The sequence below is a fragment of the Desmodus rotundus genome, chromosome 4, assembly GCF_022682495.2.
Source record: "Desmodus rotundus isolate HL8 chromosome 4, HLdesRot8A.1, whole genome shotgun sequence".
Classification (NCBI taxonomy): domain Eukaryota; kingdom Metazoa; phylum Chordata; class Mammalia; order Chiroptera; family Phyllostomidae; genus Desmodus; species Desmodus rotundus.
In genome coordinates, this window is record NC_071390.1 from 92,608,787 (window position 1) to 92,626,301 (window position 17,515).

Below are 17,515 nucleotides of genomic sequence, written 5' to 3' on the forward strand. Positions count from 1 at the left end.
CCTTGTTGGTTCAGTTTGTTCACTAGATTCCACATATAAATGAAATCATATGCTATTTGTCTCTCTTTGACTGGTTTATTTCACTTAGCATAATGTGCTTTAGGTCCGTCCTTAACCATTGCAAAGGTAAAATTTTTCTTCTTTTTTTACAACTTAGTAGTAGTCTATTGTGTAAATGTCCTGTAGTAGTTTTATCCACTCATCTACTGATAGACACTTGGGCTGCTTCCATATCTTAACGATTGAAAATAACGCTGCAATGAACATATGTGTGCTTATGTTCTTTTGAATTAGTGTTTTGGGTTCCTTTGGATATATTCCCAGAAGTGAGATCACTGGGTCAAGAGGCAATCCATTTTTAATTTTTTGAGGTAGCTCCATACTGCTTTCCACAGTAGATGCACCAGTCTGCATTCCCACCAGCAGTGCAGAAGGGTTCCCCTTTCTCCACATCCTCGCCAGCATTTGTTTGTTGACTTATTGATGACAGCCACTCTGACAGGTGTGAGATGGTATCTCATTGTGGTTTTAATTTGCATTTCTCTCATGATTATTGATATTGAGCATCCTTTCATATGTCTATTGGCCATCTGTATGTCCTCATTGGAGAAGTGTCTATTCAGGTCCTTGGCCCATTTTTTAATTGGGTTGTTTGTTGTTTCGGTGTTAAATTTTGTCAGTTCTTCATTAGATTTTGGAGATTAACCCTTTATCAGATGTGTTGGTGAATATGTTGTCCCATTCTGGGGTGAGGTCTTTTTTTATACTGTTAATGATTTCTTTTCCTTGCAAAAACTATTTAGTTTGATGTAGTCACATTTGTTTATTTTTTTTTCTTTTGTTTCTCTTACCTGGGGAAATATATCTGATAAAATATTGCTCCAGGCAATGTCCAGGATTTTGCTGCCTATGTTTTCTTCTACAACTTTTATGGTTTTAAGTCTAACATTTAAGTCTTTGATCCATATTGAATTTATTCCTGTGTGTGGTGTACAAAGGTGGTCTAGTTTCCTTTTTCTGCATGTATCTGTTCTGTCCATTTTTCCAAACACCATTTATTGAATAAACTATCATTAGTCCACTGTATGTGCCTGCTTCTGCTATTGAATATTAATTGACTATAAAGGTGAGGATTTATTTCTGAGCTCCCTATTCTGTTCCATTGATCTATGTGTCTGTTTTTATGCCAGTACCAGGCTGCTTTTTTCTGTTGTGGCTTTTAGGGTTCTTTCCTGGTCTTTAAGCCTTGTTATTTTACTTCTGATGTTTCTCCGTCTAGGCCTTTTTGGGTCCACCTTGTTTGGGACTTGGAGCTTCCTAGACTTGTGTCTTTTTCCTTCACCAGATTAGGGAAGTTTTCAGTTATTATTTCTTCAGATAGATTCTCCATCCGTTGCTCACTCTGTTTTCTTCTAGTAGTCCCATGATGCCAGTGTTATTACTGTTCATGTTGTCCAAAATATTTCTTAACCTCTCATCATTTTTTTAAATTCTTTTTTCTTTCTGCTGCTCTGCCTGGGTGTTTTTTTTTTTACCTTGTCTTCCAAATCACTGATTTGATCCTCTGCTTCATATAACCTACTCTTTATCCCTTCCAGTGTATTATTTATTTCAAATATTGCATTCTTTATTTCTTACTGTTCCGTTTTTATGGTTTCTGTGTCTTTTTTTCATGCTATTGAGTATCCTTATAATCATTATTCTAAACTATCTGATATATTATTTGCCTCCATTTCATCTAGTTCTTCTTCTGAAGAATTCTCTGGATCTGTCATTTGGGGTCTGTTTCTTTGTCTTCCCATTTTGGCTGCTGCTTTGTATTTGTTTCTATGTATTAGTTAGATCTGCAAAGACTTTGGTGTAGGCCTTTGTCAGATGCTGCTTTTGACTGTCCCTGGGCAACCTGTTTGCAGCTATCAGTGATCCACAGCATGTAGCTCCCTCTGCTGGGCCTGTTTGTGTGTGGAAGGAACCTGGCTGTTCACCAAGGCTGGCTTTTTCAGCACCAGCCCGGGTGGATGGTCAGCTGAAGTCTCATAGACTTCCAAGAGACCAGCCTTAGTTGTTAAATTAATCAATGATATAGCCTCAAGCTGTAATCATCAGCCTGAGCTCCACAGGGTGGGGCAGAGTAATTCCTGTGGGTGATGCTATCACTTCCTCTCAGGCTAATGCCTTTCAGAGAGGAGTGCTCTGCCTGAGAAAGATGAAGTCCGCAATATGGGGAATGACTCAGCACAGGAATCCTGGCACCAGTTTGTTCAGTTCTCTCCCCAGAGCCACCAAGCTCAGACTGTCCTCAGGCTTCTCTAGTCCACTGTGCCATACCTCCTCTGGACCCCAAATAAAAGTTTGTGTTGCCCCTTTAAGAGGCTGTGTGAATCTCTAGCCATCTCTCCCTGGCAGACAGAAACCCTGCTGTTTTTCGTAGCTGGATATTATCTGAGTTCCTTTCTGACTCTCGTGATATAGGCTGGGGAGCCCAGCTTGGCATTTAGACCCCACACTACTCAGGGGGAGCCCTCTCACCCCTGAAATATCCCTCTGAAACTTCAGCTTCTCCCCAAGGGAGGCCACCCAGCCCTCTGGAGCCTCCTCCACACTCCCTACCAGTCTTGTGTTGGTGAAGTAGTTCTTTATGTTTGTCTGTGGGTTATAAGGATGATTTCTCTACAATTTAGTTGTAATTCCAGGTTGGTCCTGGGAGGAGGTTAGTGTAGCGTCCACCTACTCCTCCACCCTCTTAGATCCAATCCAGATTACTTTTACCTTGAAAATATTCCCAGAAGATTCTTAACAATAATAAAAAATATCATATAGCAAACATAGGCAAAGTCAAGGTTAAAAATCAATACATGTAAGTTTCATCAACCTTAAAATACTATTTTATATAAAGAACAAGTTCTGATATTGTATGCCATATTAGCTAAGGAATTTAAGAAGTCAGTGACATAATTTGCTATATGTTCCATGGACAGTTGAAAAGAATGTGTTCTGCTATTAATGGGTAGAGTGTTCTTTAAATGTCAACTAGATTCTTTTGGTTGGTAGTAATGTTGAGTTTTCTGTATTCTTGCTGATTTTCTGACTACAGAGAGGAGTGGTAAAGTCTTCGGCTATAATGGTGGATTTATCCACTTCTCTTTCAGTTCTGTCAGTTTCTGCTTCACATATTTTGTAGCTCTGTTGGTGGGTATATATAACTTTTAGGGTTGCTATTCTTTCCTGGTGGATTGACCTTTCTACCTTTATGTAATGTCCCCCTCAATCTCTGATAATTTTCTTTGCTTGAAGATTACTTTATCTAATAATAACTACTCCTGCCTTTCTTTGAATAACAAACCCCCTTTTTCCACCCTCTCAGTTTCAGTCTGTTCTTTCGTATTTGAAGAATAGACAGCGTATTGTTGGGTCCTATGCTTTTTAAGTGCAGTTGGTATACAATATCATATTAGTTATATTGGTTTCAGGTGTACAATAGAGTGATTCAACATTTTTATACCTTACAGTGTGATCTGTCACTGTGTAAACTTATCACACTGTTATTGATTATATTCCCTTCACCTTTTTCACACACTCTTCCTTCTGGTTACCCATCTGTGTCTGTCTTTTCTTTTCTCTCTTCTTTTTTCTTTCCTTTCCTTTCCTTTTCTTTCTTTCTTTTTTATTTTTTTTAGATTCCACATATAAGGGAAACCATACAGTATTTGTCTTTCTCTGACTTACTTCACTGAGCATAATACCATCTAGGTCCATCCATGTTTTCAGAAATGGCAAGATTTCATTCCTTTTTATTACCACATAATATTTCATTGTATATAAATATCACATCTTTTTTGTCCATTGATTATCCTTTTCTATTATCACTGGACACCTAGGTTGCTTCCATATTTTGGCTACAAAGAATGCTGTAGTGAACATAAGGGTGCATTTTTAAAATTATTTTTTTTTCCAGTTACAGTTGACATGCAGTAATAGTTTCAGGTATACATCCAGTGATTAGACATTATGTAACATACTAAGTGATCATCCTGACACCATATACAGTTATTGGCATGTTATTGACTATATTCCCTATGCTGTACTTTACATCTCCACGACTGTTCGGTTACTACCAATTTGTACTTCTTAATCCCTTCATCCTTTTCACACAACCCCCCAAGCTCTCTTCCATCTGGCAACCATCAGAATGTTCTCTGTATCCATGCGTCTGTCTGTTCTGCTTGTTCTTTTATTTTGTATTTTAGATTAAGTTGTTGATAGATACGTATTTATTGCCATTTTATTCATATTTTTCCTCCTGCTTCTCCCCCTCCCCCTCTCCTTCCCCCTCCCCCTCCTCCTCCCTCCTCTTCTTCTTCAAAAAGACCCTTCAACATTTCATGTAATACAGGTTTGGTGGTAATGAACTCCTTTAGCTTTTTCTTGTCTGAGAAGCACATTTTCTGTCCTTTGATTCTAAATGATAGCCGTGCTTGGTGTAGTAATATTGGTTGTAGGTTCTCGCACTTTGAATATTTCTTGCCAGTCCCTTCTGGCCTACAAGTTTCTATTGGGAAATAAGCTGACAATTTTATGGAACTTCCCTTGTAGATAACTAACTGCTTCTTGCTGCTTTTAAGATACTCTTCTTGTCCTCAAACTTTGGCATTTTAATTATGATGTGGTTTGGTGTGGGCCTCTTTGGGTTCATCTTGTTTGAGTCTCTCTGTGCTTCCTGGACTTGTATGTCTATTTCCTTCACCAGGTCAGGGAAGTTCCTGTCATTATTTTTTCAAATAGGTTTTTAATTTCTTGCTCGCTCTCTTCACCTTCCAGTGCCCCCCCTACCCATAATATGAATGTTGGTGTGCTTGAAGTTGTCCCAGAGGCTCTTTACACTATCCTTTTTTTTTCCTTTTTGCTATCCTGATTGAGTGTTTTGTGCTTCCTTATATTTTGAATCACTGTTTTGATTCTCAGTTTCATCTACTTTACTGTTGATTCCCTGTAAATTACCGTATTTTTTGGACTACAAGGCGCACCAGACCATAAGATGCACCTAGGTTTTAGAGGAGGAAAATAGGGGGGAAAAAACCCGCTCCACCACCACCCTCCTCACCCAGCGAGCCGGGTAAGCTACATTCAGACTATAAGACACACCCCCACTTTCCTCCCAAATTTGGGGGGGGGTGGAGTGTGTCTTATAGTCCGAAAAATACGGTATTCATTTCAGTTAGTGTATCCTTCATCTCTGACTGGTTCTTTTTCATGATTTCCATGTCCTTTTTTTTTATGCCATTGAAGTTCTGAGTTCATTTCTTCCCCTTAGTTTTTTGAGCATCCTTACAACCAGTGTTTTGAACTCTGCTCTAGTATCTTTCTTATCTGTATTTTGTTTAGTTCTTTTTTTGAAGTTTTGTTCTCTTCTTTCATTTAGGCCATGATTATTTGTCTTTTCATTTTGGCAGCCTCCCTGTGTTTGTTTCAATGTATTAGGTAGAGCTGCTATGTCTCCCAGGCTTGGTAGAGTGGCCTAATCTAGTAAATGCCCTGTACTGTTCAGTGGCACAGCCTCTTTGTTCAACCAAGCTAAGCAGTCCAGGTATGCCCCCTCTGTGTGGGCTGTGTGTACCCTCCTGTTGTAGTTAAGCCTTGATGGCTATTGGCCTGTCAATGGGAGGGAATTCACTCCTAGGTCAATCAGCTACAAGGACTGGCTGGAACTACCATGGAGAATTAGCTGTGCAGGGCCCATCCCACTGAGCAGGACTTACTTCAGTGGGTCTGTTTCCCACTGAGTGTGCCCTTGAATGTGATTCTTGTTGACGTGGTTGAGTGGTGCTTCAGTGTAGTGTGAGGCAGTCCGCTGGGTGCACTTGTTCTGGGGTCATCCGTTATGAGCTACAAAGCGATGTGCAGGTGGCTGCTACTTGTGCTGGGCCTAGAAGTGCAGAAGAGAGGCCATGCTGCACACCAGGGCTGGCTGCTGCCAATGCTGGGCCTGGGGCCACTTAGCAAGTGGTACAGGACATGCCAAGGCTAGATGCTGCTTGTTTAAGAGATTTTAGTAAAGTCTGAAGCATGAGTCAAGACAGGCCATTTGTATGGAAAAGCCACTCATCAGTTTGGGTGGCCCTAAGTTGGTGGGACAGAGTCTCAGGGAATTACCAAGATGGGGCAAACAGTGAAAGCCAGCTTCATGGAGACTCAGATATGTGGCCTGCCTGCTTGCTCACTGTAGATGTGGCTTCTTTCTTTATATCCTTAGTTGTAGGACTTCTGTTTAGCTAGATTTCAGGCGGTTCTTCACGATGGTTGTTCTGTAGTTTAATTGTATTTTTGATATGTTTGTGGGAGGTTTTGAGTACCATGTTTACCTACACGGCCATCTTGACCAGAAGTGTCAATAGGGGTGCATTTATATTTTTGAATTAGTGTTTTGTTTTCTTCAGCTAAATACCCAGAGGTAGAATTGCTAGATTGTGTGGTAAATCTATTTTTTAGTTTTTTGAGGAATCTTCATATTATTGTCCATAGTGGCTACACTAATTTGCAATAGCGCACAGGGTTCCCTTTTCTCCACATCCTTGCCAACACATGTTGACTTTTTATAATAGCCATTTTTACTGGTATGAGTGATATCTCACTGTTTTACATTTCCCTGATGATCAGTGATATTGAGCACTTTTCATTTGTCTGTTGACCATCTGTATTATATGTCTTCTTTGAAAAACTGTCTTCATGTCCTTCGCCCACTTTTAATTAGATTATTTTTGTTGTTGTTGTTGTTGAGTAGTATGAGTCTCAAATATTTTGGATGTCAACCCCTTGGATATATCCTTTATGAATTCTCTCATTCAGTAGGTTGTCTTTTCACTTCTTTGATTGTTTCCTTCACTGTGCAGAAGCTTTCTAGCTTGATGAAGTCCCATTTGTTTATTTTTGCTTGTGTTTCTTTTGCTTGAGGGGAAATATCTGGAAGATACTTCTCACACTGATATCAAATAGTTTACTACCTATGTTTTTTATAGGATTTTTATGATTTTAGGTCTTACATTTAAGTATTTAATCCATTTTGAGTTTATTTTCATATATATTATTAGAGTGGTCTTTTCATTTTTTTTGCATGTATCTGTCCAGTTTTCCCAGCACTGCTTGGTGACTGGTTTGTCATTACGCTACTGTATATTATTACCGCCTTAATTGACAATATAAGTGAGGATTTATTTCTGAGCGCTCCATTCTGTTCCATTGATCTGTGTGTCTGTTTTTGTGACAGTACCATACTGCTTTGATTATTATAGCTTTGTAGTATAGTTTGAAAAGAGGCACCAAGATACCTCCAACTTTGTTCTTCTTTCTCAAGAATGCTTTGACTATTTGTGGTCTTTGTGGTTCCATATGAATACTAGAATTATTATTTTTTTGTTCTGAGAAGAATGTCATTGGTATTTTCATAGGAATTGGATTGAATCTGTAGATTGCTTTGGGTTGTATGTTTACTTTCATAATATTAATCCTTCTAGTCCATAAGCACAATATATCCTTCCATTTATTTATGTCCTCTTCAGTGTCTTACAGTTTTTTTCTTCAGTGTCTTATAGTTTTGAGAGTATAGGTCTTTCATTTCTTTGGTTAAATTTATTCCTAGGAATTTTATTCTTTTGATGCAATTGTAAATGGAATTGCTCTCTTAATTTCTCCTTCTCATTGCTTATTAGTGTATAGGGACACAATGGACTTCTGTATATTAATTTTGTATCCTGCTTCTTTACTGGATCCTCTAGGGTTTTCTATGTATATTGTCGTGTCATCTGCAAATAGTGACACATTTACTTCTTCCTTTCCAATTTGGATGCCTTTTATTTCTTTTTCTTGTCTGATTGCTGTGGCTAGGACTTCCAGTACTATGTTGATTGATAGTGGTGAGAGTGGTCATCCTTGTCTTGTTCCTGATCTGAGAGGCAAAGCTTTCATCTTTTCACCATTGAGTATGATGTTAGCTGCCCGCTTGTCATATATAACCTTTTTCAAGTTGACGTAAGTTTTCTTTCTTTCTTTTTTTTTTTTTTAAGAGCCTCCCCCTTCTTTCCCCCATTATCCATCCCTCTTTCCCCTCCCCTCTGGTCACTATCAGTTTGTTCCTTATTTCCATGTCTCCAGTTCTATTTTGCTCATTTGTTTTGTTCATTAGGTTCTACTTATAGGTAAGATGATAAGGTATTTGCATTTAGCAGCATATACCTGCTTCATTGAGAGTTTTTATCACAAATAGATGTTGAATTTTATCAAATGCTTTTTCTGCTTCTCATGAGAGAATCATGATTTTTATTCTTGGTTTTGTTGTGATTAATCAAATTAATTTTTTTCTGGATGTTGAACCAACCTTGCATACCAGATATAAATACCACTTGATCATGTTATATAATCTTTTTACTGTACTGTTGAATTCAGTTTGCCTGTATTTTGTTGAGAATGTTGGTATCAATGTTCTTCAGGGACATCGGCTTGTAATTTTTTTTTTTTTTGTAGTGTCTTTGCCTGGTTTTTGGTATCAGGGTAATGCTGGTCTCATAGAGTAAGTTTGAAAGTGTTCCTTCCTCTTCAGTTTTTTGGAATAGTTTGGGAAGAAAAGATACAAAAGTAATCTCTGGTCCTAGGCTTTTGTTTGTAGGGAGTTTTTTGATTACTGCTTCAATTTCATTGCTAGTAATTTGGTCTGTTTAGATTCTGTTTCTTCCTGGGTTGGTCTTGGAAGATTGTGTGTTTATAGAAATTTATATATTCTGGGTTGTCCAGTTTGTTGGCATATATTATACTTGTTCATAGTATTCTTTAATGGTCCTTTTATTTTGTGTATCAGTTGTAATCTCTTACTGATTTTGTTTATAGTCTCTTTTGCTTGATGAGTCTTGCTAGAGGCTTGTAATTTGTATACCCTTTCAGAGATCCAGCTCTTAGTTTCAATTATCTTTTCTATTTTTCTTTTTTCTATTTCATTTATTTTGGCTCTGATCTTTATTATTTCCTTCCTTCTAGTTACTTTAGGTTTTGTTTGTCCTTCTTTTTCTAGTTTCTTTAGGGATAAATTTAGACTGTTTATTTCAGATTTTTCCTGCTTCTTGAAGTAGGCCTGTATAGCTGTAAACTTGCTTCACATAACTCCTTTTGCTGCATCCCATAAATTTTGTATGTTTGTGTTTCTATTTTCATTTGTCTCAAGGTGGTTTTTCATTTCCTGTTTGATTTCTCTCTTTGATCCGTTGCTTATTTCAAAGCATGGTGTTTAATCTCCACATATTTTTGTGTTTTTACAGTTTTCTTTCTATAGTTGACTTCTAGTTTCATGCTATTGAGATAAAAAAATATGCTTGATATAATTTCAGTCTTCTCAATTTCACTGAGGCTTGTTTTGTGGCCTGGTGTGTGATATATCCTAGAAAATAGTCCATGTGCTCTTCAGAAAAATGTGCAATCCTCAGTGATTGGATGAAACACACTGTAAGTGTCTTATCAGGTCAAAGTGGTCTAATACTCCTCCAATGGAACAACAACAAAAAAATCTGGTTTAAAAATGGATAATGGACTTCAATAGACATTTCTCCAAAGAAGATACATAAAAATGGACAGTGAGCACATGAAAAGATCCCCAGCATCACTAATCTTTAGAGAAAAGCATATCAAAACCACAGTAAGATACCACCTCATACCTATCAGGGTGGGTATTATTTTAAAAAAAAAATGTTAGTGACAATGTAGAGATAATGGAAGCCATGTACATTGCTGGGGGGAATATAAAATGTACAGCCACTGTGGAAAACAGTATGGTAGTTCCTCAAAAAGTTAAACATAGAATTATCATGTGGTCCATCAATTCCATATATATATCCAAAATAAATGAAAGCAGGGACTTGAGTAGGTATTTGTACAACTATAACCATATATTCCTAGTGGCATTATTCACTATAATCAAAAGGTAAAAAAAAAAAAAACCCACAAAGTTCTATTGATGGATGACTGAATAAACAAAATATGATATATACATACAATGGAACATTCAGCCTTAGGAAGGAATGAAATTCTGACACATGCTACAATATGGATGAGCCTTGAAGATCCTATGCTAAGTGAACTAAGCCAAACACAAAAGGACAGATATTCTATGTGTCTATTATATGAGGTACTTAGTCAAATTCAAAGACAGAAAGTAGAATGGTTGTTGTCAAAAGCTGGAGAGACGCATGTTTGGGAAGTTACTGGTACGGAGAATCTGAGAATGAAGTTTCTGTTGGGAAGAAGAAAAAGGTCAGGAGACGGTTGGTGGATATTTGCACAGCAGTGTGAGTTTAAAGTCCCTGAACTGTACATATAAAAATGATTAAAATGGCAAATTTTATATATTTTACATTAAAAAACATTAACAATTATGAAAATATTTGCCAACAAATGAATAAACAGATTCCAGCAAGGAAACAGATGAAGAAGCAAATGGAAATTTTACAACTCAAAAGTGTAGTACCTGAAGGAAAAACTCAATAGATAGAGGGGACAGAAGACAGAACAGTAGCGATTACACCATCTGAATAACACAGAAGTTATGAACCGGGGAAAAACAGAACAAAGCCTTGGGGACCCCTGGGATATAACTAAAGATCCCACATTTGTGTCATTATAGACCTGGAAGAAGAGGAGAAATAGGGTGAGGCTGAAAAAGAACCTGAAAAAATAGGGTTAAAGCTTTCTGTGTTTAGCAGAAGACATAACCTATAGATTCAAGAAGGTGAGGAAATCTTAAACAAGATAAACCAAAAGAACTTCATGCCAAGACACATTAAAGTCAAACTTCTAAAAACTAAAGTCGAAAAATCTTGTAAGAGATGAAAGTGACACCTTACCTACGGGCGGAAAACAAAAGGGAGAGAGTTTGGATTTCTTACATGAAACCGTGGAGGCCACACAAAAGTCTTACTGCAGTTTTCAAGTGTTGAAAGTAGAGAACTATTAACCTAGAATTCTATACCCAGAGAAAATATTTTTTTGAAATGGAAAAATAAAGACATTCTCAGAGGAAGACAAGAGAATTTGTCTAACCAGAGTAGCCTAAAAGAATGGCTAAAGGAAGTTCTCTAAACAAAAAGGAAATTTTTAAAAAAGAATTCTTGGAACATCAGGAAGAACAACAGATAGAGCAAAGATGTGGATAAACACAATGGACTTTTCTTCTTGAGAGTTTTCTGAATTGTTTTAATTGAAAAAATATAGTGTCTTAAGTAGTTTTAAATGTATACAGAGGAAATACTTGGGACAACTATATTGTAAATGAGGGAAAGTAACAGGACTAGAAGAATGTTCAAGCAATCCACAGAAAGTCAGGAAAAAGAAATGCAAAACAGAAAACAAAAAAGTGAAATTGCCAGCTTAAGCCATAACATACCAATCATTACATTGAATGTAAATGGCCCATACCAGCAGTCCCCAAGCGTTTTAGCACTAGGAACCAGTTTCATGGAAGACAATTTTTCCATGGACAAAGGCGAGAGAGGGAGACAGGAGGCCGAACTCGGGCGGTCAAGTGAGCAAAGCTTCACTGGCTCGCCCACTGCTCAACTCCTGCTGTGTCACCCAGTTCCTAACAGGCCACAGACTGGTACAGGTCTACAGCCCTGGGGTTGGGGACCCCTGGTCTAAACACACCAATTAAAAGAAACCTGTAAGAGTGGATTAAAACATACGACCACAGGCTAGTCCAAGATAGTGGTTGCTGACTGAGCTCACTCTCTCCCAAGAATACGTCAGATACACACCTGTGAGTCAGTTTACCAGCTTCTGCACAAGCAAAAGAGAGGGACCACATAGAGAAGGTTGGAGAACCAGAAGAGCCCTCCAGGAGCTGGGGGAACAACCCTGGTCTGGAGGAACTGGTGAGTGCCATTGTTTACATTTGTCCTGAACATGGATAGCAGGCGCAGGCCCCATCCAGGTACTCTGGCTGACCTGCAGTGTCCCCAGCCAGACTTCCTAGAGCTAACTCCAGCAGAAACAGAAGGGCACCATAGCATGCATACCAGTGGCCCCTCCACCCAAAGACTGACCCAGCAGGTAGAGCATGGTGCTGCTTTGTACACCCACTGGGTTATGCACACATGGGTTTCTCCACCTGCAGAGAGTGAAGAGCTAGCAAAATGCTGTGGTATCCATCTGCAGGCTATTCTGTCCAGAGAAGATGTAGAAATAGTGGGGCAACTGTGTGTTCATATAGGACTGACCCTCCCAGAGAGTGTGGAGCTAGCAAAATGCTGTCATATCCACATGTAGGACTACCCAACCCAGAGAAAGTGCAGAGCTAGCAAAACTTTGCAATACCTACCCTCAAGGCTGTGCCCTGTGGAGCAAGTGGGGTGCTGCTCTGCATACTCACAGAGCTGCCCCATCTGGAGAAAGGGCAGAGCTGGTATGATACTGAGATGCAGAATGACCCTGCCTAGACCCTGCTCTGCCAGAGGACAATTAAAGAACCTGGACATACAGGCAGGGCTGAGCACGTGAGTTGCTGCACTGCCCGAGTGGGAATAGAACTAGCAAGTGCAGCTGTGTGCATACAGGCCTGCTTTACCTGGAGAGAGAGGTGGAGCGGGTGGGGTGTTAAGATGCACGCAAAGCAGCCTTCCCCAGGTGCTGCTCTGATCACAGACATTTAAAGCAACAGGCCACGCCAAAAGCACACCCACTAGCCTCATCTACATCATGTGACCGCATCCAATTAGAACGGCAAGGAAGCACACACACACACACATCAGGCTGCCCCACCTGCAACCCACATGCCCACCCCAGTTACAGCCAGCCTGCCAAAACTGTTCACAGTTTACACAGAGACGATTCTTTCAAGACTGAGACAGCAGATTGATTAATGCAGGATAGGTTAGCAACTGGGAAGAGGACAGTGTAAATCACCCAATCAGAACAGCAAGATGAAAAAAAATTTTTTAAATAAAGATAGTATAAGAGAACACTGGGATGACATCAAGCATCCTAACATTCACATTGGAGAGTTTCCAACAGAAGGGAGATAGAAAGGGGCAGAAAGTATTTGAAGAAATACTGTCTGAAAACTTTCCTAATCTGGGGAAGGAAACGGACATCCAGGTCCAGGAAGCACAGAGTTCCAAACAAGACGAGCCTAAAGACATAGCCGGCTATCTCCCATGTGTATAATGTTGATTGCTCTTAATTAACGTCTCAGTTTGATTGCTATCAACTTCAACTGGTTTACCAGACCGTGGAGCATCATCCAGCAAGAAATCTCCAGCGTGGAACTTCACAAACCACTTCTGACACATTTGATCAGTCACAGCACCTTCTCTGTACACCGCACAAATCTTGTTCTTTTTTGCATTTAAGTTGCGCTTTACCTTTCTTGAAATAATAAATCATATTATGCCAAAATTTCTGCATATTTTCTTCCATCTTCAGTATTAAAATGGCTACACAAAAATTAACCAATTTTGGTAATTTTTTTTAATTATGCTGATATGATAGCTGTCACAATACAATCTAACAAAATTACTTCAAATGAAGTTGAAGACAACTAAGTGCTACTAAGAGCCAGCCATCTCACAGTAACAAACGAACTTTTGGGGCAGCCCAGTACTATAATCACAGTGAATCAACCACTTAAAAAGCTAATAGGAAGGTTTAAAGACAATAGTAGTAAAATTAACTATAACTACAATAATTGATCAGGGGTAACACAAAGATAGAAAGCATGATGTCACAAAGAGTGGCGGAGGCAGTAAAAATGTAGTGCTTTTAGAATTCAATTGAACTTAAGTGCCTATCAGCTTAAAACAGACTGCTGTAGGAAATGGACATGTATATGAACCTCCTGGTAACCACAAGCCAAAAACATAAAAAATTCACACAAAAGGAAGAGAAAGGGATCCAATCAAAACACTAAACAAAACCAACAAATCTAAAGGAAAGAGATGAAGAAGAAAGGAACAGTGGAGAACAACAAAAACAAAAAACAATGAATGAAATGGCAATAAGCGCATACCTGTTAATAATTACTCTAAATGGACAGAAATGCTCCAATCAGAACACAGCGTGGCAGAATGAATTTAAAAAACACTATATGCACTTACAAGAGAGTCACTTTAGATCAAAGACACACACACAGACTGCAAGTGAAGCGATGGAAAAGGATAGTCTGCAAATAAGAACAAAGAAAACTGGGGTAGTAGTACTCCTCTAGCACAGAAATAGACTTCAAAACGATGAATGTGAGACGAAGGAGGATGTTACATAATTTTAAAGGGGCCAATCCAAGAAGGGGACATAACAACTGTAAATACACACACCCAACATAAAACCACCCAAGTATGTAAAGCACATGTCAATGGACGTAAAGGCAGAAATTAACAGTAATTCCATAATGGGGACTTTAATATTCCACTCACTTCAATGAATAATCAGGGAAAAATTAATAAGAAAATAATGGCTTTAAACACCGTTGTTGTTCTGTTGGAGGCGCTATTGATATGTGTTGGCTGTTGACCCCTTATTGGGTAGATAATTCGCAAGTACTTGTGGGTTGCCTTTGCACTTTGTTGGTAGTGTCCTTTGATACACAGAAGTTTTAAATTTTGATCAAGTCCAATTTGTCTATTTTTCCTTTTGTTGCCCATCCAGGAAATTATTGCAAGATTCAATGTCATGAAATTTCCATGTTTTCTTTTAAGAGTCTTACTGTTTTAGTTACATTTAATCTTTGTCTACAATGTAAGGGTTTAACTCCATTCCTGTACTTGTGGGTATTCAGTATGTCCAGCACCATTTGTTGAAAAGACTATCCTTTTCCCATTGCATGGTATCGGCACCCTCTCAAAAATCATTTGACCACATATTTGAGATTTTATTTCTGGGTTCTCTGTTCTATTCCATTGCTCTATAGATCTGTCTTTATAGCAGCACTACACGGTTTTGATTTTCGTAGCTTTTTTAGTAAGTTTTGAAATGGGGAAGTGTGAGACCTTGAACTTTGTTCTTCTTTTTCAAGATTGTTTTGGATATTCAGAGTCCCTTGAGATTCCATGTGAATTTAGCATGAATTTTTGTTATAACTAAAAACGTTGGTTTAGTTCTATACCTCCATCTCATTAAAATAAACACAACAGTTTGAGGAACGCTCATTGCTTTAAACTTAACTGGATCTCAGTCTTCCCATGTAGTAGTTCTCAGAGTCGTGAGAGTTCTGTGTGTTCCCGTAACTGAGGTTAAATAGAGCAAGAAGAGCCTGAAGGAGGAAGATGGGAAATCCAAAAGGGAGCGTAGTGTCACAAAAGTTTGTTGAAAGGATGTGAAGTATAACCTTTTTATTTGCCACAAAATTAATTTGAAACAGGTCTAAGGTTTTTCTTTCATTAACCTTCATATTTGAACTGTATAACTAAACTTGAGAGCATACAATGAGCTGTGTTTAATTAAAACCCATTACTCTAACCAACCTCACACTGTAAAACTTGACATACGGTTTATCTTTATAGTAACGTGGCAGGTAAATGTTCTCTGATTTTTTTTTTATTATAACATCTCTAAAGAAGACCTTTGTAGGCTACTGCTGTCTTTTCCCAGAATTGTTCCTAGTTTTCTGGTACCGTCTGAGTAAACATTTTGGATATATGTATCTGTTATCTTGGTTTTTGTCTTCCAGAATCTCTACATAAAGAAGTGCAGGACTTGGCCTTTCTAGATGTTGTGTCCAAACTTCGCAGTCATGAGAACAAAAGCGTTGCCCAGCAGGCCTCTCTCACAGAGCAGAGACTGACTGTGGAGAGCTGAGAACTGCCCTCCCCGAAACATGGCATCATCCCTTCTCTGGTTTCCCCTCTGTCCTCCATCCAGCTGCCTCTTCTGCTTCCTTCTCATCCGTATCACTTGTGCATGCGTGTAATGTTTCAATACCAATTGAAGAACTCTGTATGTACCTGCCCAATAAGATTTCTAAACCCATAATTAGTGTGAACATGAATTTGTCAAAAACAAGTCTCCACCCATAACTGTCCTCTTATATTCCTGTTGCTTGAGCTACATTAAGTAGAATGTGCATGTTATAGTCCTGCGATGATGTAAACTTGGTACTACATAATGACTTGCTCCTTACACTTGGTAAACTACATAATAATGTACTGGTAAATTAGAAACAAACAAGAATGCAGCAGGATCTGTCTAGCTTATTAAAGGTGATACTGAATACTAAAAATAGCTCCATTTTTTGGTGCTTGGTAAGCACAATGACCACAAACTACACAGCTGTTCACTCATTCGTCTTACCTACTGATGTCAAACTTACGGTACCTGGAGTTAAATGAAACCCAGTGTTCTCTCTCTCTGCCGTATGGTTTCTCCTTCCTAAATATGTAGACTCTTGAAACTGCCACAGACTTGGCAGAATTTCCTGAGGTTTTAATTTCATGTTTAATTGGCTGTCATCAGTAGCTTGATGCTGGAAACATTTGTAGTTTTCAGCATGAAACTAAGGGGTTGAAGAATATTACACTAGTACATCTTGGCTTTTCGACTATATTTTAGATTCTTATAATGTACAGTTTCACCTCAGAACGTTTTCCATCAATTAATCAGCATTGTCCAGCACTTGTCTTTAAAAGTCACTTAGGCATTGTTTTCAACTAAGGAAATTGAGTATAGCTCATTGGAGACTGGATTTTTTTTTCCTGTTTTTCATCATTCAGCTCAAAAGCAAGAGGTTTCCTCTCATAGTCCTTTTAAATCTTGTATTAGAATTAGCAAGTATAGGGAAATAAATAAGAAATAACTTTGTCTAGGCTAAAGAAAGGAAGCAGGTTATAAAGCCATAGTAGCCAGTCCAGTTCATTCTGCAGATGGCTTCACACCAGTAGCTGTTCGAGTTTCCCACCTCCACTTCCCACAGAAAACTTTCCACTGGAGGTCTTACAGGCTCTCAGAGAAGGCGTGGCACCGGGCATGAGGCCCGAGAGATGAGAAGACCTCCTTGGCAAAATACAACGTACTCTTCACTGCCACTACCACCACCAAATGGATTTTTAGAGCTCTGAAACACAGTCTTTGTAAATTAATCAAAACCTCTCTGTGACATACCTGCCTTCTCCCTAGGTCCGAGTCTGACAAGTACAGGCTGAAAGGTAGAATGGGCTCAACTGGGCGGCCAGGGGTGCAGCTGCTCCTTCCTCCCTCCGTGAGATTGTGAACATCTCTAGTTGATTGAAGTTGGACTTTTAACTCTGAACAGCTATAATTCAAGAAAGTTAAAACCCCAATGGAGGTAAAACCCTTTGACTTACTCCCTTCAATGTCGAAGAAAGGGACTGTTATATGCTACACTCACTGTAAGAATGATCTTGTTTATTGTCTTCTCCTGGGCTGGATTGTGGGCTATATTTTATTATAGTTTTGAAAGACATCTGTAATGTTGCACAATAGGCTGTCCATATTAATAACTAAATAAATAAATTGTATATCAAACCATAATGGCATC

The 17,515-nt window shown here is 38.7% G+C and overlaps 1 protein-coding gene across 7 annotated transcripts in view; it reads left to right on the forward strand.

The window, feature by feature from the left end:
- The window catches only part of RAP1GDS1 (Rap1 GTPase-GDP dissociation stimulator 1), a 137,909-nt gene extending 120,903 nt beyond the window's left edge, over positions 1 to 17,006 (forward strand). For all 7 annotated transcript variants that reach the window (XM_045183690.3, XM_045183691.3, XM_045183689.3 and 4 more), the window contains one exon: positions 15,692 to 17,006. In XM_045183690.3, coding sequence (XP_045039625.2) covers positions 15,692 to 15,819 — 128 coding nt within the window. In that variant the 3' untranslated portion in view covers positions 15,820 to 17,006. The remainder of the gene's footprint in view (positions 1 to 15,691) is intronic.
- The last annotated feature ends 509 nt before the right edge of the window (positions 17,007 to 17,515 follow it).